General features: G+C 33.3%; 2 protein-coding genes across 9 annotated transcripts in view; one reads left to right on the top strand and one right to left on the bottom strand.

The window, feature by feature from the left end:
• The window catches only part of LOC128233749 (uncharacterized), a 34,772-nt gene extending 19,232 nt beyond the window's left edge, over positions 1-15,540 (top strand). For all 3 annotated transcript variants that reach the window (XM_052947574.1, XM_052947575.1, XM_052947576.1), the window contains 20 exons: positions 1,112-1,387; positions 1,837-2,148; positions 3,390-3,560; positions 4,238-4,271; positions 4,412-4,631; positions 4,792-4,879; positions 5,049-5,125; positions 6,323-6,359; positions 6,508-6,605; positions 6,872-6,988; positions 7,240-7,394; positions 7,651-7,786; positions 7,912-8,043; positions 8,263-8,389; positions 10,507-10,568; positions 11,035-11,163; positions 11,369-11,494; positions 11,585-11,718; positions 11,865-12,000; positions 12,981-15,540. In XM_052947574.1, the coding sequence (XP_052803534.1) occupies positions 1,112-1,387; positions 1,837-2,148; positions 3,390-3,560; positions 4,238-4,271; positions 4,412-4,631; positions 4,792-4,879; positions 5,049-5,125; positions 6,323-6,359; positions 6,508-6,605; positions 6,872-6,988; positions 7,240-7,394; positions 7,651-7,786; positions 7,912-8,043; positions 8,263-8,389; positions 10,507-10,568; positions 11,035-11,163; positions 11,369-11,494; positions 11,585-11,718; positions 11,865-12,000; positions 12,981-13,097 (2,684 nt within the window). In that variant the 3' untranslated portion in view covers positions 13,098-15,540. The remainder of the gene's footprint in view (positions 1-1,111; positions 1,388-1,836; positions 2,149-3,389; positions 3,561-4,237; positions 4,272-4,411; positions 4,632-4,791; positions 4,880-5,048; positions 5,126-6,322; positions 6,360-6,507; positions 6,606-6,871; positions 6,989-7,239; positions 7,395-7,650; positions 7,787-7,911; positions 8,044-8,262; positions 8,390-10,506; positions 10,569-11,034; positions 11,164-11,368; positions 11,495-11,584; positions 11,719-11,864; positions 12,001-12,980) is intronic.
• LOC128233755 (uncharacterized) overlaps positions 1-26,258 on the bottom strand; it is a 99,832-nt gene extending 73,574 nt beyond the window's left edge. For 4 of the 6 annotated variants that reach the window (XM_052947592.1, XM_052947593.1, XM_052947594.1 and 1 more), the window contains exon 1: positions 25,644-26,255. In XM_052947592.1, the coding sequence (XP_052803552.1) occupies positions 25,644-25,679 (36 nt within the window). In that variant the 5' untranslated portion in view covers positions 25,680-26,255. Of the gene's footprint in view, positions 1-20,312; positions 20,548-25,643 lie in introns of those variants that run through there. The other 2 variants (XM_052947600.1, XM_052947596.1) reach the window with 2 other exon arrangements.
• Between the last annotated feature and the right edge of the window lie 501 nt (positions 26,259-26,759).

Genomic DNA, 26,759 nt, shown 5'->3' with positions numbered 1-26,759 from the left:
ATACGCGACAACTATTTCAGACAAAGCATATTAGATGTCTTTTACACAAAAGTGGCAAAAACGTTCTGTAATAAACATTGTATGTGCCTTTCATCCATGTCTACACTGTTTGATAAAGTATTGCCACAAAACAAATCAATGATAGTTTCTGAATCATTACAGCGTTTATGAATATGCAATTCGCTAATGTGTTGTTTCAAGTTGTTCTTTGTATTTCACTTTTTCCCGCGTTATTCACAAAAATGCATTTTCATTTGAAAAAATTGTAATTGCTGGCTAAGATGTTTAGTTCTATGAAGTGTGTAATAAAACCTTGTGCCTCTAAAGAGTTCGAAATGTTCGAATACTTGGCTTGTCCTTGAGGTTTACACTGTATCATTAAGAACCCAAAAGAAAGAATTACGGACTTGAGTAAAAAAAGTCTCGTCTAAAACGGTGATATATAGAGGTTCAATCGTGACAAAGCCCTATCTACAACGTTATTCTTCGTTACTTCGAGACGGCCCCGTTTGAGTGACCTTTATTTATAATAGTAGAAATTTTAGATAGAAATGTAAGCAAACACCTAAACATTGACTCCTCATTAAAACGTATAACTTAAGTTAATTTGGCTTGCCTGATATAAACCGATAGAGTTTTCATGCAATAGTATCGTTCTGTATTCGTGAATCTACTTCAACAGAATTCTTACGCGACCTTTATGTTGCAATCTGTACTGCATATTTCGACGAAACGTGAACAATGCTTAAAATCATCTTCATTTCACCACAAGTATTTCATAGGGGAAAGAAAAGGCAATCTTTTTTCTTCTAAATTTGTTTATATTGCCACTGAAAAGCGCAGAAGGGTCTTTATTTTATTTAATTAATACCGATAATGATTTGAATAGCTATATTTATAATCATTCTTGAACTTATGTTCTTCTCATACAACATAAATGTCAATAATGTTGATATTGCCGCCGTGAATGTTTATATATGCGTTTGGCTACGAATATGTTAATGTTTGTGCCTAAAAAAAGTTTTCTTTTGTTCTGTTCATATGTACTTTGTAATATTGTCTAAAAAGATATTTTGCATTTTAAACTTACAAGCTTTGTTCTGTATTTTAGACGAGGCGTCAATTAAATCATTTGCAGTTCTGAACACTACAGTCTATCACAGCGATAGCCTAAGCTTAGCTTGTGATGTGGATAGTGACCCACCTGCTAATATAACAATAGTATCACCTACTGGATCCACCCTGGCATATATCGAAGGAAATAGTCTGTTACATTACAACAAGAGCAGCTCTTGCTTAACGGACATTGGTCTGTTCACGTGTGTGTCTGCAAACAAGCACAATCGTATGACACCAGACAGAAGAAATGTAACAGTGGATGTCAAGTGTAAGTGATAGTATGCAGATGTCTTTCCCTATTAAAAAGTAAGGTTTGTGTTTAAACATGTATACAACACGAAGACACATCTGTTTCAACACAACTTTTGAAAGCAATTACTGCACCGAACCGTGGACAAGTGCGATAACAACAACGAAAAATCGCCGTTTTAAAGCGATTTAAAGTCATTCTTTGTATTTAAGAATACTGTTCGTAATGTATTTTGTGTAGGAACAAGCTAAACAATGTCATGCAGAAATCGTTTTCACTTACATACATACATACGTGTCTGCGGATTTCCTAAATGTCTCTTGATTCAAATAAAATTGTGCAAAGCAATAGATATTCCCTCAAAGGTTTTATGTCCTGGTTACGAGGTGATGTGTGTAGCCTTTATATAATATTGTATGGAAATATTGATGTACACAATGATTTAAACTTCTTTTAATGATATTTAGGCTCGCCTAGGTACCCGACTGACTACAACCATAGTGCAACTATCGATACTAGACCTGGTGAAAAGGCAGTTCTTAATTTCAGTGTATTTTCAAACCCTCCGCCAACCCAGTTTACATGGACAAACATTTCAAACAGTATGCAAATTCCAGTAAGCTCAACAGCAGCTGACAGAGTTTCAATCAACTCAATAGATAACATGTCATCTTCGCTAATTATAACAAACGTAGAACCCTGGGACTTCGGCAATTACTCTGTAAGGGTTGAGAACGAAGTTGGCAGCCTAATCGAAACGTTTCACATTATTGCAGAAAGTAAGTGACATTATTGGCGACCTCTGAAAGGACCTACACTTTTTATAGTACATTGAAGGTCGAGTAACTAATAAATTTCGTCTTTAATTCGTTTAATTAATCATTCATCTTTTTGGAAATTATAAATGATGGAATGGTATGAAACACGACACGAACATTGTGAAGAAAGGCAATGTTTGCTGTTCCTTAGCACGCTTAAAGATAACACTACTAAATTTATAATACGAAAAGCGTAGCAAACAACATTTGAGTCTTTGGTGTTACAGATAGTGTTGACGACACGGCATTTATGCCTCTTTGAAAATTGTTTTAAAGTTTTAACCTTTGCATATAGTTTATACGAAAGGCGATGAAAGACACAATTGAAATAACAAGCAAGACTGCATTCGAACATAAACAAATCAATGTATTTTAGAGTGTATCATTCCGTTAAAAGATGATCTTACTCTTATTGTGTGTTTCAAGTTGCCTTGAATCACTTTAATTATTATTTCACCATTTGCACATAAAATATAATAGATCTGTTAGAAAAACATGCAAGTGTAATACAAATGTCTTTGATATATCATAACAGATGAATACGTGAACAGTAATATCATGCTTATGAAACGCATTATATAATATACACATAAGTCTTACTAGCGTATGTGCAATGACTTGAATACTGCAAAAACTAAAATAATACGTATCGCAAAACATCCTGATACGGATCGAGCGTATCGCAATATATATCTTGATACGATTTTTGGTAGCGTTACAACCCCTATTTACATATTGACTGAACGAAAGCCGTCACATGGTGTTTAAATGAAACCGATAAAAGAGTATCTGAAGATATATTTTTATATTTTGTTTGTCATTTTTCATTGACATACGAATTAGTTTTCTTTGAAGCAATGGTCTTTCTTGTTGAGTTTTTGCATTTCTTATTGGAATTGATAAATGATATCGTCATGAACTAAATATATTTTCAATCTGAAAATACCACTACTCTAATATTTACTTTTTTGTGTAAACAACATTCATTTCGTCTAATGTTTAAAAGAATTCGTATGAACATATTTTTGGTAACATTTAAGCAAATAAGAACTCATTTATTACTCAAATATAAAATAATGATTAATCATATAACATAATTAAACTGAGGAAATAGATTTGTTAGATATCACCTCAACTCTACACGTAGAAAAAATGAACAAAAGAAATCAAAATTATCATGTCCATTATTATGTATTTTATAGACAAATCAATTCCAAATGGCCCATCCACTACAAGCATAACACGGAATGGTCTGCAAAAAACACACAATATTGGCGTTGTCGTAGGTGGTTCTGTTGGTGCAGTGTCTGGTGTTGTTCTCACTTTAGTTGTTGTTATTATTGTATTTTATACCAGGAGGAAAAAACATAAAGGCAAGTAAAATTTTAACCGCTTTTTCCTATGACCATGCTTAAGTATATTTTCTGGAATTCGAATTTTGACGTTATTCCAGTCGAACCTATCCATGAAAGTAACCACGGCTCCAAGGCCTGGGAGTCAACCGGGGATAGGGGGGACGGGCTGTGTTTTTACCTTTCATATGGCCCCGTAGTGCCGAGGGAATGGGATGGTTTTGTTTTCGCGCCGAAAATAATGGGAAATGGGCCGTGGCTGTGTGCCGGGAAATATCCGTTTAAATAATCATCTATGTAAAAGGCTTTATCATCTGTTATCTTAAATAATCATCAATATGAAGTAAACACAAAACCTATGCTTTGAACATTATAATAGGAATAACCTAGGATGTACCCGGGGTGCCGGTGCATTTGGCGGGGATTTTATCAGCAATTTGTCACCGCAGGGCGGGGATTTTATCTCGGATTGGCTAGACCGAAAGTCAAAGTCCCCGCTATTCCCCAGACCTTAGAGGCGTGGTTACAACTGACTAGTGCATACTGTATTGAAATAATAAATTAATTGTATTGAAATTTTCATCGATTGTTTTACAAATGACCTAAAATTATGTGTATAATTATTGCTATATGTATACAACATTTCAGTTAATGTTTTCTAGGAAGTGATATAAACTGATAAATTTAATTTTATCTAGGAACACCACAACATGACAATAACAAATTGCAACTGTAAGTTTCGTTCAATTTTTACATGAAGTTCTACATTACAATACTTGCGATAGAAAACACATAATATTTAACGTGCTTAGTTAATTTTGGCTTCAAAATGTAAATATATGTTTTCTGCAAAAGCATAATATATTATGCAGCTTACAAGATACCCGTCATAAAAGTGAAAAGACGGAAATGGAAAGTTTCACCCATGTTTTACCAATCAATGATGAAAGTTCCAAGTATGAAGAAGAAAAGAACATATATGGAAACGTACAGACAAAGGATGCATCTGGAAAGTCTTTAGCAATAAAAACACTACGGGAAACAGTACGAACGCTGAAACTAGACCCTGTTCCTTTGTTTAAAGAATTTTACGTAAGTTTACCTGTCAATAAAGTAACGATTCATTGGTAACTGAAATGCATGATCAGTCAAAAGTTGCATTGTGTTATCTAAGATGATTTTCATTGTTATCTTATTCAAGCATGTACATTTACTTATATATTAATGTACTAATTACACTCTTGTATTTCAGACATTGCAAATGGGTCTACAATACAACACGAAAGACGCACTGAAGCCAAACAATGTCGCAAAAAATAGATACAGAAGTGTATACCCCTGTAAGTAGCAAGTCCACGTCTTAAATGTTTGAGTCAGTAAGTGTTGCAAACACATGTTCATGTTCTTTAGTTAATCGGATTCGTATTAGTTATATGTTTTTTCCATGCGTGTGGTGTAACCATTGTAGCATGCGCATGGTTGCGATAGCTTATATGTCAATAATTTCAGACGATGCAAGTAGAGTTGTCCTTCCCTGGTTAAGTGGGGACCCAGACTCCGATTTCATTAACGCAAGTTACATTGATGTAAGTTTATGCATTTTTGCAGTCAGGAATTCTTAGTATTTGCTCAATTTAATAATAGAGAATTTGTTATAATCAATAATTAGTTGCAAGATTTACTCTGCAAACGGGCATAACATTATCATATGATTTCGTCAAAAGTCATTGTTACAGTTATATTTAAAGTACAATTTAAGATAATTAGATATACACGTCGTATTAACTTTCGTTTATACACATGGAAATCCTACATAGCGGTTCAGGATATGTATAGTGATAGCATAGTTTTTAACTCGACCATTTAAAAAATAAAACATATATCTACTTCCCAACCTGGCGTCGCTTTCGGCGCCTGCGTCGGGTTCCCAACTTGGTAAGGTTTTGGTTAATTACTCAGCAATTACTCGACGTATTTTTTGAGATTTTGCATAACATTACTCAACCATCAAACCTACTTAACCACCAAGTTAGATAGATGAAAATTGTTTGATTTAGTCTCAGATTGCAATACATTTCATCGAGTAAGAACCAAAGGCTATATTTCACGAGTGTCGTAACCATGAGTGATGTATAGCATTGAGACATTATACAACATTATTCATGGTCAATCGTACTATAAAACTAATAAGATAACTAAAATTTACATATAATGCAAAATGTTCCCCTTTATATTCTGATTTAGAAATTCTGGCTGAGATTTTTCATGCTACCATATTTAAGTTAACCCTTAGGCTGCTGATGGCGATTTTAAAGGCTTTGCAAACAGCTTGGAACCAGACCAGACGCCGAGTAACTCGGCGTCTGGTCAGGTTCCAAGTTGTTTGCCACTCAGTCAATATATCCCCAAAGTTTTAAGTAAATGGAAAGAAATTTAGAATAAACCAGATGACATTTTTGAGCAGTCGACAATTTACCCAGCATGCAAAGGGATAATATCCAAATTTTATCATGTATTGCATTGAAACTTTATATAAGGGTTTTCAACCATCCATCGTACTTCATTTATCAAGTAAAATAACACTTTCTTGCTTAAAATGCAAATTATGGCCGTGTATTACTCAGCTAAATAACTGATCAAGGGTTTGCATTTAATCTAATATTTCAGTGATCCATGCATGTTTCACTAAAACTTTGCAAACCTTAAACCTTTTAGTGGCGGAAAAGTCGAGCGCATTGTCTTTGTGATAGCTATTGTAAATATACTGATTTCATTTTCCACAGGGATACTGTAAACCCAGAAAATATATAGCTGCCCAAGGTAAACAGCCACATCGGTTTATAAAGTATTTACTTATTCTGCTGGATAGCATTATTATATTAAAGGTACATGTAATTCAAATAAGTAAAACAATCCTAAGAATAAGGTGTTTATAACGTATGAGTAAAAAAATTGCTCAACCTTGCAGGACCACTCGAAAATACAATCAGCGATACTTGGAGAATGATTCATTCGGAAGACGTTAAAATCATTGTCATGGTTACAAATCTTCTTGAAACAGGAAAGGTATTTTGAAAAGAGATAGAACATTTGACCTTATTGCATTTAAAAACACAACGCCATCAACATCCTTTTTTCGAAATCAAATAAACATATTTGAGATCTTTCTATGATCAATAATTGAAAAAAAATGTTTTGCTTGGGCTTATTAAAGAAGTTGGACATTTAGGCTTAAACATATCACATCGTGCAAAACTCTCTTAATGCTAAACAGATGTTATTTTCATAAATATGAACACATTATGCACTGAGTGCCAATTGTTTGATTGCAGAGAAAATGTTTCAAATATTGGCCAGATGACCGTGCTACTTACGGAAAGTGTTATGTCAAGCTTGATCAAGTTGAAGAGTTTGCTGACTTTGTTGTCAGGAATCTTACATATAGCATGGTGAGGAGAAAGTTTTCATTACTTTCCATTGCAATATAGTTCTCGAATATACAAAGGAAAGCCAATAATAAGACGCCTGAATTCAGTAAAAGAGACACTGATATGCAATAAAATCAACACAATACAACATATGTGACCAAAGTACAGTGTTGTGTTCAGATATGTCCTTAATAATAATATTGCCTTTGGTATTTAAGTACATGATACGGTAGAACGGTTTTCTTTGACATCTTGAACACAATATTATCTAGGAAGGATCACAATTCGAACGACAACTGATTCAGTTTCATTACACGTCATGGCCTGACAAAAATGTACCATCAACTGCTTTGTCTTTAGTGCAATTTTGGAGGAAAGTTAGACAAAGCGTCTTCGTGGACAAAACACCCTGGATGGTGCATTGCAGGTTACTTTACATGTTTCTATTACTAAATCCAACATATATTTCTTGTAAGCTGAAAAGCAAAACATCGCTGCACTCTGCAATCGGTTTTATAATATTATCTAATAATTCATGGTTTTTTTTTTATTTTAATGAAGGCATGCACTACTAATTGAACTTACTGAAAATAATAAAAAAATGTTTATCAGGCAAAGGTTGTTTGGAAATTCATTCAACTATCAGCCAATGAAAAATCTGAAAGCCGTTTCTTTTACTTTAGCGCTGGTGTAGGAAGGACCGGGACTTTCATTGCTTTAGACTACCTATTTGATCAAGGAAAGGTTGATGGAAAACTGAATATTCCAGAAACTGTGAATGTTCTTAGGGAGCAGCGAATTAGCATGGTGCAAACAAAAGTATGAAACGACGATTTACTTCTGTTCTAAATTAAATGCTCGCAATATTGGTTAGGCATGTGAAACTATATGTTGAACCGATAGGTGTAGTACGCCTTATTCAAAACTGTGTACGTATTTTCTAGGAGCAGTATCTGTATCTGCATGAAGCTATCACAGAACTGCTAGACCCTGTTGGACAGATTTTCACTCCTGGAAACAGTTTGAGGTTACGGTCAACTGCAACAGAAGAAAGAAAATTGAAGAAAGAATTCAAAGTATGTTTGTCTTGCTCATTTTGGTTAATGCCTTTATTTACAGTTTTGTTGATTATTAGGCAACCCTACCAGTAACAGCTTTGTTAACTATAAGAAATCGATCTCGAAATATTGTATTCCTGCTTTGTTTGATGACAACGATAGTTGAATTGTACGCAACATATCCGTCGCTACATGAGAAGGAATGTGTCAACACCTGTCCAATACTTTCTAATTTAGGCAATAACAACTTCGATCGTAAACGTAAAGTCAGACTTTGAAGAAAACGACTACGATTCAAGAAGGATGCCGGACGGCCTATTACCGGAAAACATTTGCAAATCAATAGACAAAACCGTCATTCCAGGTTTGTGAAAATACGTAACATGTTAAGACATAGATCCAAATTAAGATTTCATTATTAATTATATCAACGTTGTCAAGTCATTGATACTTTTTAGATAAGTGTGATATAAAGTATTCATAAACCAGTTAATAACACAGTGAAATTATGATTTGCTGACTGTTGAAAAGCAGTAAACCCTAAATTTATATAATGTACTTAAATGTTTATATTATAAAAATTTGTATTTTTGTGTTGTGGCGTAGTGTGTCAGTCGTCGACGATTTTTAAGTTTTGAATAACCCGCTTTAGCTGATCGCTCGTAAACCGGTTAAAACAAACAATGAGTACAAGTACCGGCTAACACGAAATTGAACCAAATTTCTGTCTAAATCTCTAATGATCATGGTCAAATAATAACCAAATAAGAAAGCGAACGCTACAAAAAACAAATCAAAATATATCCAGTAAATTCATACTAAGTATTTAACTTAAGGTAGAGCACCCGTAATGAACCTCCACTTTAAACTATTCAATTTTAATGCTTTAGCCGATGTATAAAAACATGACTACACATTTGTTTAGGGTATCAAGATAAAGGCTCGAAACCATCCAGAAGCACAAATGTTTTTCTTCTTTTTTTCTTCTTTTATTCTTCTTTGTTTTCATTAGCTAACAATTTTAACAGAAGTTTTGTTGTTGTTGTTTTTATAAAAACCGTAATTTAATATTTTTATTCACATAAATATTAGCTTTTTTGAATAATTTATTACTCTCAGGCCCGGCTGAAATAGGTGGTTGGGAATTTCAAACTCTATCATTTTAATAAGACGGTAAAACATTAAGATTTTCTGGCAAAATGCTCCCAAACGCTTTTAAAAAAAGGTTTATTACTCATAAAGAACAAGTCATTAACATTTCTAAACCTTGTTGATTTGGCTTCTAAAACGTCCCATATTTACGCGGTCAAAACAGTATGTTGAAATGTTCATCCCATATGGCTATTTCAGTACAGTTTGATTTTATTTGTTGATGATGAGATCGATAATTTACCATTTGTGTATGAACATGTATTACTTGTTAGTCTGATATCAAATTATTGCCAAAATATTGAAACTAATTAAATAAAGGATTTTTGTCTCTGTGGTGATGTTTTTTTTATAAAAGAAATCTGAAATTGGGGGTGGGGTAGTTAAATTAAAGTTAAGATAAACTTGTTATTTGACAGTAAGAATCTTTAGAGTTTTGTTTTTGAATCCAGGAAATTATACAAATTTAGAATTTATCAAGCTGATTATAGTTTGAAATGATGCCCATTAGGGTCGTACTACCTTACCATGCCAAGGTACTTACTCCAGCATTTATTAATAACGATATATTTTGGTTTTTGACTTCGGGGTATAATTGCGTTTTGAATCAATGTGTAAAAAACATTTGTAGCTACATGAGATAAATATATGTATAAAAATCCACATTCAGATTACAAAATATTTGCTTTACAATTTTGCAGATAACCAGGCACCACCATCGAATGTAGATGATTGTTAAATTGTTGCGTCAATTGTACCATCATTTCCTCTCTCAATAAGCAGTCATCCTATTTTGACTACTTAAACATAGACCACTAGTTTATGAGTTTTGTAATACAACTTGTCAATTCCCTTATAAAGTTAGTTTCGGCATTCATATTTCACATACATGCTTTTAAAAGATAACCGTGTTTTTTGAACACCTGCTATGTTTGATTCCCAACCCTTTGGTAGGTTGTTATTAATAAAGATAGATTGTCGAAGAGAGATATTTCGAGAAACATATAGCGAAAAATAGTATGAAGTGTGAAGTTAGCTGTATCGTTTGATGTTACTGTTAATATGACCAAAGGAAAAACAAATATACAATAAGACTCCAAGAAGCACATTGACATTAATCACCGACCTAGTTCAATGAAACCAGAATGTCTAACTCAGTGTAAAATCCAAATGGGTATGGAACTAAGAAAAAAGTAAATCTATAATAATACACGCATATGCAAGATCAGTTAAAACAGGTCAGGGTTGCTTTAATGTATAAATATCTTGCAATTCGTTTATGATTAGTTAAATTGTATACACTTTGAACGCTTTGTGTATACTTCTTTTCAGATGACCTCTTCCGGCCATTGATTTCCACTGGAAATGATTTCATTAACGCTGTTTTTATTCCGGTTTGTAAATATTGTTATGCTTGTAAGTTTAATAACTTTAATAACGCAAATATAAATTATGTAATAAAGAGAAAAAAGGCAGGTGTACTATGAAAAGACTAATATTTTGAATTAAGAAAGGATGCAGTATTTCTATCATTGGTTCTTTGTCGCTACTTATTTATTTAAACTGACTTAGACGACAGTTCTATTATAACATGTTTTAGTTTGAATCTGCAACAAGTCGTTTAAAGAAATTATCGACATACGGCAAAAGGTCTGGATTGGGTCATATCAAACAAACATTTGTACTTATGACATCCGCACCGTAATGTCATTTCACTTAAATCTTTCACTTTTTTACGTTTGAAAATAAAAAGTTTTTAAACATATTACAAACATAAACTGTTTTGTTGAAGGAAAATCTATGTGTGAAAAGGAAAACAAATTAAGAGCAATTGTTACTTTGTATGCATCCATACTTCAGACATACAGAGATGCCGAAAAGTATATTGTGACGCAATATCCGTTACAAAATACTGTTCTTGACTTTGTTCGGCTTTTGTGGGACCACAGCATTGAGGATGTTGTTTTACTCGACGTCGGAGATGAAAAGGCAAGTAAACAATATAAAAGTTATATAGATATAAGGAAAGACACAAATGTATCTAATATATTACTATATTTTATATGAGACAGTTCCATAAGAGAAAGTTCCCTGTATAATGTACTCCAGTATCCATACATAATATGTATGTATGTATATATATATATATATATATATATATATATATATATATAAACCACTATTTATCTTTCAGCTGCATTGCTATTGGCCCCAAAACAAAGGTCCCCTTTGTATTGGACCTTTCCTCATCAGTCTTTTATCCGTGGATGAGGAAAAGAACTGCACTATTCGAAGAATAGATATATCGTTAGCCGAAAGGGTATTTATATCTTTAATTAAATAATAACCAATTATTTAGCCCAGAATGTTTCGTTAATTTATATACATTTTGACACTTTGTATTGTACAGCGTCAAAACAAAGAAACGGTGGTACATCAGTTCACAGCGTGGCCTGGATATTTGAATCTCTGTGAACCGAAGCCATTGACCGAATTTCTTCAGACGATCAGCAGGATTGCAGGACCTGTCGTTGTACAATGCCAGTAGGTGATTTCCCTCATAATCTTTGTCATGACCTAGGTTTCAGTATGGAATGCCTCTTGCGCCAAAAACATATACTGAACGAATGTGTCTATGTGCATGCCAGTGGTGTCAATGAAATACGTTTTTAATGCCTATTTACTTTTAGTGATGGGTACTCACGAAGTGGGGTTTTTGCGGCACTTTTGAGCATTGTTGACCGAATAAAGACCGACAAGGAAGTTGCAATAGCAGACACGGTCAGGGTGGTCAAACACCGGCGTCAGGCAGCTATTACTGATGTGGTAAGCTGGTATTTGTGTCAAATGCGTTGATGATGATGATGATGATGATGATGATGATGAGGATGATGATAATAATGATGATGATGATGATGAAAATGCTGCTGCTGCTGCTGCTGCTGCTGATGATGATGATGATGATGATGATGATGATGGTAGTGATGATGATGATGATGATGATGATGATGATGATGATGATGATGATCATCATCATCATCATGATGGAAGAGGTGTTGATGATGATGATGATGATGATGATGTTTGTTGTGGTGGTGGTGGTGATGATAATGATTTGATGATGATGATGATGATGATGGTGTTGGTGGTTTTAGTGGTGTAGATAATGATGATGATGATGATGATGATGATGATGATGATGATGTTTGTTGTGGTTGTGGTGGTGATGATGATGATGATGATGATGATGATGATGATGATGATGATGATGATGATGGTGATGATGATGATGATGATGTTTGAAGTGGTTGTGGTGATGATGATGATGATGATGTTGATGATGATGATGTTGATGATGATCATGATGATGCTGTTGATAATGATGATGATGATGATGATGGTGTTGGTAGTGGTGTTGAAAGTGGTGTTGATAGTGGTGATGATGATGATGATGATGATGATGAGGAGGAGGAGGAGGAGGAGGAGGAGGAGGAGGAGGAGGAGGAGGAGGAGGAGGAGGATGATGATGATGATGTTTGAAGTGGTTGTGGTGGTGATGATGATGGTGATGCTGTTGATGATGATCATGATGATGCTGTTGATAATGATGATGATGATGATGATGGTGTTGGTAGTGGTGTTGAAAGTGGTGTTGATAGTGGTGGTGATGATGATGATGATGATGATGAGGATGAGGATGAGGATGATGATATGATGATAATGATGATGATGATGATGATGATGATGATGATGATGATGATTTAATACATTTGAAAATAATCATGTTATCTCAATGTCATTTATAGGAGCAGTACCAGTTTTGCCATGAAGTGATATTTGAATACCTTAAGGGCAGAGAGACTCAAACAGAAGAAAAAGAAAATCAGGAGTATATTAACATGACATTTCCCAAGTTCCTATAAATCAGACTATAACTAATTTAATAGGCATTGCAATACATACAAGCTATTCGTTGGACAAAGTGCATACATCTATAGAGCTTAAAGATAACCTGAATATTGAAGCTTTTTGCAATTTATTAATTGTCTAGGTCGATAGTCATGCAATCGTTGAGTGAGACCATATGTGATATCGGCAACGTAAATAGACACAAGGACACGAAATACGTGCTGTTTATCAGATATTAATGCACGATGTCATAATCGATTTCGCCGTTCAAGGTCACTTTGACTTCCTTGTTAGGAAATTTTGTTTACATGTAACGCAATAAATATTGCGTGATTAAATAATGTATTTATTGTTGTATGACATTTATTATGATGTGCTTTGGTCCGCATTTAAATTAATGACCCTTTTGCAAAAATATCTAACGTATCTTGGAAGAGCAAAAATAGACAATCAACCAGGAAGAACCGACCTAAATTTGAATGTTTACCTTGACATTTAAGTGTACATGTGCCTCTTGCATTGCTTTGTAAACCTGATTCGATGTATTTGTTTAGTGTAGTCATACGGAAGATTTGTTGTATGCACTAAAAGAGGAAGACATCGGTTTGAACAGTTGTTTCAACTTTAAATGATGTTTTGTGTTTTGGTTCGCTGCCAGCCGACATGCATTGCTGTATTTTAGCGTAGTTATAAAGATAAATTATTGCGAAGGTCTTGAGATTGCTTCTGTTTGACTATGTCAGGAATATTGTCTCATTTGCTTCATATATATGGCTCATTGAAATATATTCCATTTAATATATCAAATATCCGGTCATCTTATGCCGGAATAAGGATAATATCGCACGTCGGACATACATGTTAATGTCTTATTGTACTAACGAAGGCCGAAACAATCCTTCCCCAATGAGATATCTAACATAAGTAAATATGATATTTATTATACACATGTATATGTATTTGTCTCCGTCTTGCTAGCATGATTTGTGTTTATACAGTTAGAAGTGTTTTATTAATTTTTGTGTTGCCAGCAATGTGAATACCTGTTTTGATAACGTCATTCACTATCATTCCTTGTATATATATATATATATATATATATATATATTTGTAACCAAACTGACTGAATGTGATTGACTATGTCTTCGTATGACTCGTAAGTTGTGAATCATACCGAAATAAAAGTAGCCAGCTAAAAGTATTTTCAATTTAATAATAATAATAATAATAATAATAATAATAATAATAATAATAATAATAATAATAATAATAATTATAATAATAATAATCATAATTATGATAATAATAATAATAAAAGATAACGAACAACTATCTGATGGGTTTCACAAATATCTTACATCATACAAGGACATTATATTTATCTTTGTTCACTGTACAATGCAAGAAACACCTTATACCTTTTGTTCAAACCTATATTTGGTAATGATTTAAAGTATGAAGTACCTATGCGTTGGGACTGTAATTTATTACGTCTTTTGTAGGAAACAAAGACATGGAATTCCAACTGAATCAATCTGATTTTATCTTCCTGCTTTGTCAATGTTTTTTATTGTTTGAGCATAATGATTTTTGTTATGCTCTGATGCATTTGAATAGGATTTTAGTTTCATATCTTTTGTTAGCTCGGTGCAATTCTAATATTTCCTGCAAAACTGTATTAACTATTTTTTATATCAACTATTTGATATAGTTCTCCAATTATAAATTGATTTGTAATATAGTTTTGAGTGATGTAATCTGAATAAACAAAACTTCCTCATTGAAATGTTTTCGTTCCTGTGCAAAACAATATTCTATGATAATTAAGGGGCGGAAAAATAAATAATATCACTGTCTGTGTGCACGTTTCAGTTGTCTTCATTTTAGGACTTTAAGACTGCTTATACATTTAAAATGTTGTTATCTATTTCTCAAGTGCACAGTTTCAAACTTGAGTACGATGACATGCTGACATTGCAACAATTCTGTTCCATGTGTTTACCTTAACCAGCCATATACTACCTACAATAAACAATGAGCGTAGGTTTGATATAAAGTAAGGAAGTTTATAAACATAAAAACATAATTTATTGTTGCACCAGTTTAGAATTTAATTAATACATAACTTAAACACACGGGTGGAGATTTGTCATCGTCGATTTTTTAAAGTCGATTTTATTGTTCATCCTAATAACAAGGTATTAGTTTACAAGTTTTTTGATATTATCTTCCTGCTTAGTTTTTGGGTGTTTTCCAAATTTGCTATGCTTTGTCAACATTTGAATAAAATCTGCTTGTCATATCTTTTGTAAGCTTTGTGGAATTTAAGTGATTCGAGCAATACTGTATTAACTGTTCTATTATATCTGCTATTTGCTACAGATTTCCTCCTATATATCGATTTGCAATTTAGTAGTGCGTGTTGTAATTTGAATAAACAAATCTTCCTTGTTGAAATTGCGTCGTTCGTTTGAGAAACCTATATATTTCATGATAATGAAGGGGCGATACCAATGATCATATCACTGTGGGTGTGCCCTGTTTATATGTCTTCCCTTTGGTGAGGAAAAATGACATTGCTAAAATGCCATTGATATTGTTATATTATCTGACAAGTTTAAGTTATAAATAAAACTAAATGCTGATGTGGCAACAATTTGGTTTCATATGTTAAACTGTACTTTAATCACCCGTATACATCTGCATAACACACACATCGATCGTATTGTTGGTAAAAAAGTAAGGCAGATTAGCTTAGAAAACGATATTTATAACAACAATCAAACAGGTACATTGTTGTAACCTTTGAAAGCCTATTGATAAACTGACATTAAAGAGACGTTCGCATGTTCCTCTCCTGACATGACTCATTTTGATTGTTTCAAACCATGATGAGATTTTTATATAAACCTTGATTTTTTTATTTGTATTCATTGGTTTTCAATTACATTTTCTAAATACAATATAGGTTTATGCAAAGAGAAACAAACTGAGCAAAGGCCTGTGTTTATATAAGAACAGCAATCGGTCGTTCATTCTTCTTCAATGCATGTTTTTCATTACCTCATCTACGCGCAATGAGTTACACCGCATAATGTATTGTTATACAAAGGGAGAATAATACTGAATCTTGGTTTTCGTCTATATTTAGTAACAAAACAATATGCCCTAAGGAGTTGCTTTTCCTTGTAAGTATACAGTACAGAACCAAATCATTTTATACTGCACCTAGAATAAACAAGTAAGTAGATAATAACAAGTAAGTTGTAATGCACCTGGCATTGCTTTGACGTTGGTTGCTCGAAGTAAATTGTGTTTAAATCAAATTGCAATTGAAATACCCTTTTAAACTAAACGCTTTGGACGAATCAATTGATAATTGAAGCAAGCATAGGTTGTACACATTAAACGCCGATACAATTCAATGTAGTTTATTATTAGGAGGTATGTTCAAATGCTAAACTTTATTCCACAGTAACTTAATCGTGGAAAACTTCTCTAAAAATCGATATAGAAATTTAAAAAAAGACGTGTTGTAATAAGCGTTCAGTTGACTACTAGTTTTCTAGCCACAATCTTCCACGTCATGATGGACATTACAATCCTCTGTTCAAAAAGGGTCACGATACACTACACGGGAAACCAAAACATAAACATTCTGGCAACTGTCGATCATTTTAAGATCTATTACAGCTAAGGGTACTAAACTTTTCAAAAACAAATATATCGATTTTGAAGCAAACTTAATTTCATTCAGTTTACGGTCACAGGTTCATCATTTTTCTATTTAAGCTACATGGGTAAGGGTTAAGCTGTTCAGCAGTTTTACAGGAAGAAAATAATTTCAGTGTTTCACTTTGAAATCAACGAAACATTGCAACAGTCTGATGGTAAATGTAAAACCCATGGTTCGATTTCCAACACAACATTTTACCTAGCAAGCGAGATCAGCAAGCTCGTTGTGGTACATATTTCTTTTGAATGCTGTCATTAACGTTTGTACTTTCATTTTTAGGCATGACGAGTTTCAAGTCAATACTGACATGTTGATGTTCCATTTATATTTTTGGTATTGGTTTTTAAATCATTTTTACAAATACCATACATTTTGATGCCCTAAGAAGCAAACTATTTGTTACACCGCGTAATTTATTATTTGACAAAGGGAGAATAAAACGAAAATTATATGTCTATAATTAGAAACCAACCAATATGCCCTTATGAGTTGTGCAACCTCGCAAGTATTCTGTTCATAATAAACCACATATCATACCACGAAGAATAAAGCTTAGAAAAGTTTAGGCTATGTCGTGCATCTTGCATGGTTTCTCAAAGCAAAAAATGTTTACCTAGATTGGCAATCAAAAACTACCTGTAAAGTGAACGTTGTAAACAAAAATTGCAAACTTTAATACAAGTGGTATAATTAAATGTAAATGCGTTATGTTACGTTGTCTGCTGCGGCTAATGACAATATGTTACATGTGGTTCTGTGCTAGAACTACGATAAAACATTAAATAAAATATAAAAAATTTTAGATAAAAATAAGTGTTAATATTATATAACGTTTTCGATACTAGCCCGTATAAAAGGTTTTTTTTATTCAACAGAGTTCGGCATCTGTGCATATTCAACATGTGTCTTCGCATAAACTGTCTACTTACATTCAAATCAAATACAAGTTTACCCCGACAAATTTCAAGCAATTTCGACGGCTCAAAGTCTGTTTAAGAAATAAAGCAATTTCATTTATTAAATAACATTATTGTTTGTAAATAGCAAGTTAATCTTTAAGGGGTTGAGATACCGATTACAGCCACTGTTCTGTAGTTAGGCATTTTTGCAGCAAGACTAACGCATAAAAAAGATTTAGCACGTAGCTTTAAAAATTGTTTTATATGATTACATCTCAACTTACGAAAATCTTCTTCTAAAATTCAAATTGTCAACATTACATCTGAGCAGGGTAAGTCACATCGCTATTAGTTTAAACTTATTTAATTTCACAACGATTGTGAAATAAGCTATTGCAACTTATATAAATCACTATCGTTGGCACGATGTTGCGCGAGAGTGTGGTCTTGTGTTGTTGGGGTACCCGGCTTGTTGACCACAAACCAAACTCACATGCGCCCAGACCGGGAATCAAACCCGGGTCGCCTAGTTGAGAAGCGAGTGCACTACTCACTGAGCTAACCGTACAACAACATCGCTATTTAAACGTACAAATGTCTGTACGGTATATCACCAGAAAATGTCCAAAACCATGTAGCTTTTCAAACATGTTATCTTAATCTTAGATATGAAAACAGTGTAGATGTTCCATTAGTAAAACCAACTCAATATTGGATGAACTATTTCCGCTTTAAGGCCAGTCAGGTATAGAACAGTCTCCCAAAGGAAATTAGGTGCTCTCAAAACTACCTAGAATTTGAAAAGCTGGTCCGCATCTAAAAAGGTCCCTCTTGTAAATGCTCAATTTGCAAAACATAGTGAATAACTTACAAACAAGAAGAAATTGAGAATGATGAAGTGTTTCACTGAGTTTTGTTTTCAGTGGCATGGCCTACACCCACTGGACAAGATGTGGCATTAAAATACCAGAAATATTTCAGCGGGCATTTTGAATATGAATATTAGTGATTAATTATATAACAAAGGCTAATATCTTTAAATGATTATTTCAAATTTATATTTCATTAAAATCTTTCAAACACATATAACTATTTGTATGTTTTTTTCGGCAAGTATTTGTTAAAGTGTTACGATTTTGCATTTTCAATTCATATTTTTACACATGGTATGTGCTGATATTGTCAGGACGGTGGCTGGTCAGAGATTTAGATTGTTACCTGTATGTAGGGATTGGGCCAATATTTGGAGCAGCCATGCCTTTTTACGCTATTGTTTCTGATAATAACAGCAAAATCTAGAAGTATTTAAATAACAAGATATCTCAAGTACTTTTAACAGTACTTTTTATAAATATTTTCTAGCATGCTGAGTTAATTATAACCTGTTTGCCAACTACACATCACGGTATCATGCTGTAATTTTGCTGCTTTAAATGTTTACGATTATTAAAATTTATACTCTTGAAGGAACTAACCATTTTACATAAATCAACCAGAGGAACCGTGCTGATTGATTTTACCACTTTATACAGTCCTCTTATCCATTCTACTTTTGTAATATAATGCATAAATATATTAAGACACACAATAATGGTTCCAGTGTTATAACTATTTAAAAGCACATACTTTAATTTATTTTCAGGACATATAAGCTCTTTGTTATGTTTTGATATGTAATGTATGTTTGTAACTCATTGAGCTGGTATTTCTTGTAAGCATAAACCCAGTTTTGAATAAAGATTCTTGTATATTCTATCTTTTTGTATCTTTGTTGATGAGGAAAGCATGTTGAATAAAAGGCTGCCGTAATGACAATTATGCAAATTGCGAACGTATTTGGCAGCCATTTTCTCTGTTATAGGTGGCAGATAAGTTGAAAAGATGTATAATATGTTGTTGTTGAAGTTGTAATAATGTAATGTCAGTTGACAGAGTAAAACAAATAAATATGTTACGTTCAAAAGAAAACTGATCTACTAGGAAATAAGGCTGTCTGGATAAATACGAATTTTCTGAAAAATGCTTAACTGTTTTGTTATTTTCACAACATCTATGCAGGAAATGATTTGTTGTGAATGTGAGGAGTTTGGTATAATTATTGCGACAAGCTCAAGACAATCGTTAGCGAGATTGTCGTGCGTTTATCTTTTTTATAAGTACGCTATCAACGTTTTACGAACTTCGCATTACACTTTCAATTAATTCTTGCGTTATTCCTGCGTAATTCGCGAGTTTCTCCTACATCTTCAGATCTGTGACATGACCACAAAATATTCTGCCTTTACAGTTTGTTCCTGTCGTGAAAGCATCTAACATTTTATTTGACCATTCCCACAACATTGTTCATGTTCTACGAAATTGAACCACGACAGACAATTGTATATTTTGAACAATAAAATTATCATGGAGTTCATAGCGACCGTGAAAATATGGATTTCAGTGAAGTCGGAGCTACATCTGTTTACGATATATATCTTAATTTTTACATACGACCATCAATAAATTAGCATTACATACATTTTAACACATGCATTATTATGACAAGGAAAATAAACGTACAGTTGTGTTGTCCGTCTCAGCAAGTGATCGATTACCTGTTTGACACGTGTTATTTCCACCGACCTTTCCTCAGCGCAAAATGAACACAGTTTATTTTGTAATTAAGGTTTTTGCTCATTATCCTACTGAATACACGATATCAACACTATTTATATCCAACGAACCTTACAGGATAATATTCACAAATGGCTGAAAACTTATCCTAACGAAATAACTTAAAAAGATCTAGCACATATTAAACATATATAGAAAACATTAAATTTACTCTCCTCCAAGATAAGAGAAGATAACAAATATATAACATATATAACAAATAAGAATGTTCAGAGACAAACTACAAAACTTATCATGATTTCACTGCTAAATATATTATTGTTTGGAGAGAAAAACGGTATCTTGATATCTGGCTATATTTAGACGCAAAACAATAGGACTTCAGAATTGATTTTCCTTGTAACTTGTCAATAGCTTTTAAAATATGAGAAGCTCTGTATCCTTGTGCATCTGGCATGGCTTTGTAGTATTATACACCAAATGATTACTGAATAAGTTAAAATACTGCGTTTTTATTATACTCATACCCGCCTATGCTTATATGATGATGATCGGCCTGAGAAAACGAACCTTATAGCACTTTCGAGAAATTGGCGGAAATGGACGAGAACGCCCGACCAAATACAGAAGTATTATATAAGTAAACCGAAATAACTGGTTTAAGAAGTTATTTTAGCAAACACTGTATTAAATTCAATTCACCGATGTATCAGAAGTTTGAAAGATGGACGATTTAGAAGTAAGTATAATTCCATTCTTGAAATATGCTTAAAATTGAGTATTTTCTCCATTTGTTTCAATCGTCGGCAGGTTAACACAGATGTCGCTTACTTCAAGTAATATTGCATAAAGGTAAGCTTATGTTTCATATGATTCTTTATTTAAGGAATGAATTGCGGGGTTGATTTCATTATCGGTGTATGAACGCAATTAGGCTGGTTTTAGTGTGTGGACTCCACGCGTACTTTGACCAGCCCAATTGCGTTCATATCCCCGATAATGACATCAACCCCGCAATTCATTACTTATATTTACACCAATAGTTCATTATTTAATTCAAAAATTGTTAAATGCTATGAATTGCGATCCAAACATATCCGAAGATGTTGCGTTCATTGATTGATTAACGCAATTGCCGAAAGGCAGTTTGTTTAAGGAATGGGAGTTCAGGTGTAAATATTTATGTATTATTACTGTAAAATCATGATGAATGTCAAGGTTGACGAAAACAATATATTTTAAGAGCCATTCTAAAAAAATGTAATTTCGTTATTTATTTTTTTAAAATTGCACTCTCAAGAAGGAAGTGTGCGGCACGTGAAATAGCACGGAAAATACATGTTGATGCCAGGACAGACGACGATAAGTTTGCTGCTGTCATAGATATCGAGATTCACAAAAATGCGACAAGAATAGAGCACAAAATTGTTTTTGCTGATGATGTTTTTTATGATCAGTTTATAAATCGATATAAAAATGCTATTCCTATCTACTCTTATGCATTTTCAATGAAAACAGTCGCAGCACTTAGATGATATTTGTTTAACATTTGTTACTGTCTGCGCTGAATATTGATTCTCTCATATTATGTGCATGAAGGTGTATTCAAATCAGATGTACAAAGACTGCGTCACTGCTTCTATGGAAGAGATGAGGGACAAAGGAAGTCCTAAGGGGCCAGTCTAGCCAAACTCTACTTCTTTCCAACACGCACATTACACATTCGACTTTGCTTAGAACTTATGCCTTTCACACAACAGTCGTCAGATTGGGCCTATGTACTTTGTAACTTCTAGGTAATACATTACACTGCGAAATACCTTCATTAGCAGCAAAACTTTGAAGCATTACGACGTTTGCGTCCAAATAAGTGTGTATGCTTTCATACGGTTTTGCGGCAAATTCTTACTTCATATAAGTCGATTTCCTTAAACAGATTCTGACTATTTAAACATATAGTGATGTTTATACAGAAAAATTTATTTATTCTGGTTTCGGGGCGACGCCCTCCCAATTTAGTGCAACTTCCTTATTGCCGAAGCCCAGAACATAGTGAAGGATGGAGGTGGCATGCATGGGACATATATTGTAATATCGTGTGTGGATTGCATTCTTACAGAGTTTGGGCACGGGGATAAAGTCACAACTCTTTATGTGAATAACTATGGCGGAAATTTATTCAGATCTTAGATGTAATAAGAACGCGTGATTTAGTTGTTAGTGAAAGATAATGGGAAAAATGCACACACATCGAGCGACGCCCATTAAATGTGATAATTGAAACCATAATAGGAATCATCGTTGAAACCATTTACGCAATTATACAATAAGGAGGAACAAATAAAATAAATATTAATCGTGGATATTTGCAGATTTTGATTTCACTCGGCTTGCGCCTCGTGAAATCTGAATCTGCAAAAATCCACTCGAGTCGAGTACAACCTCCCGGATCTAAACGCACTACTAATAATCCAATTAAATTTGCATCCTGTAAAATAAGGTGAGGTCAAAACATGTGTTTTGGAAACAAATGTACTTTATCAACGACGGTCTTATTATACACCAATTAAATTTGAACTCATATGTATAACCTTATTGAAAAAATACATGGTTTCTCGTTCTTTGCCTTTCTTTAGTCTCACAATATGAATGATCTCTCCTTGTAAATAGCCAGCCACTTTTAAAATGTGAAAATCCCTGTTGACTGGTGAGACTTACCTGACTCTGTCGAAAGCTAGACGTTTTTCAAAGCTATTACTGGTTGGGTGAATACATACGGTCTACCCCTGTATGCATTAATTTAAAAGCAACGTTAAAACAGAATCCGAATGAAAGCATACGGTATAATACATCATGTTGATACTGACCTTAAAATTACCTTTTTTCACTAAACGTTCTACGGCGGTAAAATTATCATTTTCTTATTATTTATATTGTTGCTTCTAAACCTACTGTTATAATAACATAAATAATTAACACTTAGTCATAGCGTATGATTTTAAGTTCTGGGTTAGGTTTGTTAATGACGGCGAGAAAATAGGTTTGGCGCCTCTCTTCTCACTAACCTCACTTTTTAGGACCTCCTTAATCTGTACTTTATAAAGTCCACCCTCTCGAAACCATTTCTCACTTTACATTTCATGATTTACAAAATACTGTGTGTAGTAATTAAATAACCATCTTGTGGAGATACGACCTTAATGATATATGTTATATCATTAACTAATTCTGTTCTTCTTTCTTTTTCACGTTTTATTCTAAAAATATTCACGTTGATCACATGTTTGTTTAACTCATACTATCATGTAACGAGAAGCATGTATATGATTAAGTTACTTTAATAAATATTTTGAATCTTTAATCTTGAATCTTAATATACTTGCTAATAACAAATGTTTGATACATGCTTTGATACATGTTCTTGCAAATGTGCGGCTGTACTCTAGTACAACGGTTTTAACTCAACCTCCAGTACACACTTATATTCAAAGACCATCATCTATCAATAATCATGTCAGAACTAACCTATTTATAACATTTAAATCTATGTGCATTTCATTACCTGTTCACATAATTAAGGAGAAATAGAACAAGCCATACATTTATACCGTAATCAGAAATCGCTGCATTTTTCAGCGATCTTTCGTGATTGACTCTTTTGTAGAAATCGTAGAAATATTAAATGTGCATAAAACAAAACAGTTGGAAATTATACTGTTTATATGTTGTTGTTTTTGAGTGGGAGGGGGCTGGAGTCGGTGAGGCACATACTGTATCCAAAACATGAAGCATGGAAGACAAATTCCTTGGGTCGGGGACGTTTCAGACAATAGCTGTCATTTATTGGAAATACAAAGTTATGTTTGAGGGGAAAGGAGTGCGGTTGACTATCCAGTCACAATTCTGGGTCAACCTGGACTTTACGATTAACTGTTCTTAAAGAGTCCCGATACACTAAATGCAGATGTCGATTGGGTTTAAAGAATTTTAGTTACCGAACAATTACCAAAACCAAATATATAAATTTGAGGCAAACGTTTCTCAAAAAGACTTGTTCAAATTTTAAGCTAGATGCCTTATTGTTAAGCTATGCATCAATTTTAAATGACAAAAAATAAGTTCAGGGTTTCATTTAGAAATTCCCATGGTATCCAAACACGAAGTGTTTCACAAATAAGTAATAAAAGAGTATTGTGGAAGTTTGAGGATAACTTCTCAGCGTTAACTGCATGCGGAAACAAATAGCATCTAGTTCCATTTTTAACACAACTTCTTTTTATTATTTGTAGTTTACTTCAAAGGCGAGATCAACTTCCTTTGAATGTTGTCATTAACGTTTGCACTCTCATCTTTAGACATTACTTATTTCAAATATTATATTATCATAGTATTATTATATAATTATTATTATAAAACTGACGTTTCGATATCAAAGTTTGTATTTCTGTATTTGACTTTCAAATCATCTTTACAAAATAGCATACAGTTTGATGTCATCAGAAACACACTGAGTATGGTTGCATGCTAAATATCAACAACACTATTTTTTATTATTCTTCAAAGCAAGACGTCAACTAAGTAAAAAGCGGCTCGGCGTGTTATGTATTATTATACGAACGGACAATAATACTGAATCTTGGTGCCTGTTTATATTTTGAAACCAAATAGAATTCACTTAAGAGTTATGTTTTCTTGAAAAAGTCAGAACAGGACGAAACCAATTCATACTGCACCTAGATTAACGTGGATCTGGCATGACTTCGTCGTTGTGTTCTCGAAGCACAGTTATATTTACCCTAATTGGCAATTCAAATGTATTCGTATATAAAACTTCGTAAGCAAATACTGCAATATCTTATATAAATGGTTTAACATTGAATGCCGATGCGTCATGAAACGATATCAGCTGCGGCTAATGATAAAAAAAAATCATGTTGCAATGTATTAAGACTATGATAAACCGTTAACAATATTTTCTCTTTTTAAAAAGAAATGCGTTCTTATATTATTCAATATTTCTATACAAGCCCATAAAAATAGTATACATCGATACCACTTCCTTTCCTTTAAAACGAGCTCAGCATCTGTTTAAGTTTTACACGTGTGACTTCATTTGCTGACGGAGAAATCATATTGAATAAAAGGTTGACGTAAAGACAATTATGTAAATTGCTTAAGTATTTGCAAGCGATTTCTTTTGTTATATTTAGCGACTAAGTTGAAAAAATCACCTGATATGTTGATGTTGTTTTTTATATTACAACATTAACGGAAAAAAACGATAAATATGTAACGTTAAAAATAACACTGACCTGCTTTGAAATGAAGCTGCCTGGAGAAATATGCATCGTCCGAAAACTGCTTAACAGTCTTGTCAATTACACAACATCCTTACAAAAATTGATATATTGTGGATGCGAATAGTTTAGTATAATTCATTCGTGAAATTGTATTTCGATCATCGTTCATTATTTGTACAACATCAACTGATTTACAAATTTCAATTAACATTTCAATGAAATCCTGCTTTATTTCATCGTTATTTGCGAGTTACTCCATGTATACAGAGTTGTAACTGAACCACAATATTTTCTGCCTTCTGTATTCATTACTGTCGTGAAAACATTTATCATTTCATTTGGCCACTTCCACATCATTGTTCATATGAGCACTTTTTATATCCAACAATATTTTCAGAAAAAATATCCAAATAGCTGAAGTGTTATCGTCACGAAACAAATTAGAAATTATCTAGCTCTGTTGAAACATTTATATAAATTTTAAATCAATTCTCCTTCAAGATCAGAGAAATATGTCAATATATACCAAATAAGAATGTTCCTGAACAAATTTGTGCAATGCCTTTCACTAAGAAATATATTATTGCACGAAGGGGAAACGCTAGCTTGTTATCTGGCTATATTGAGACGCAAACAAGATGACTTAAGGACTCTAATTTCCTTGTTAGTAGTCAACAGCTTTTGAAATGTGAGAAGCTCTGTATCCTTGTGCATCTGACCTGGCTTTGTCGAAAGCTAGTATTATTTTCCGCATGGTGACTGGATAAGTGACAAAAACGAAGTCCTTATTCTTCTCATCCACGCAATGCTTTTAAAGAATGGCGTGCAAACAAAATCAAAATGACACTGCAAAAGTTGCTAAAATATTTGATGCTAGTAGGAGAAGGCAGGCGGCAAACCGACTCTCTAACGAAGTTGAAAACAGACGTGTTGACAAACTCTTAATGTTATATTTAAAAAAATATTGTATTCCCCGCCGTGAAACGGTCAGAATACATACAGTGAAAATCACTTTGGTTAAGCAGGTTATAGATTAGATTACACAGCCTCAAAGAAGCATAATTATACGGATTATTTTAGCTTATACGATTAGCTTTCCAATACCCTGAAGTCCTTCCAAGCCGTCCG

The sequence above is a fragment of the Mya arenaria genome, chromosome 5 (genome assembly GCF_026914265.1).
Source record: "Mya arenaria isolate MELC-2E11 chromosome 5, ASM2691426v1".
NCBI classification, from domain to species: domain Eukaryota; kingdom Metazoa; phylum Mollusca; class Bivalvia; order Myida; family Myidae; genus Mya; species Mya arenaria.
This window is presented reverse-complemented; position numbering and strand designations above follow the sequence as displayed.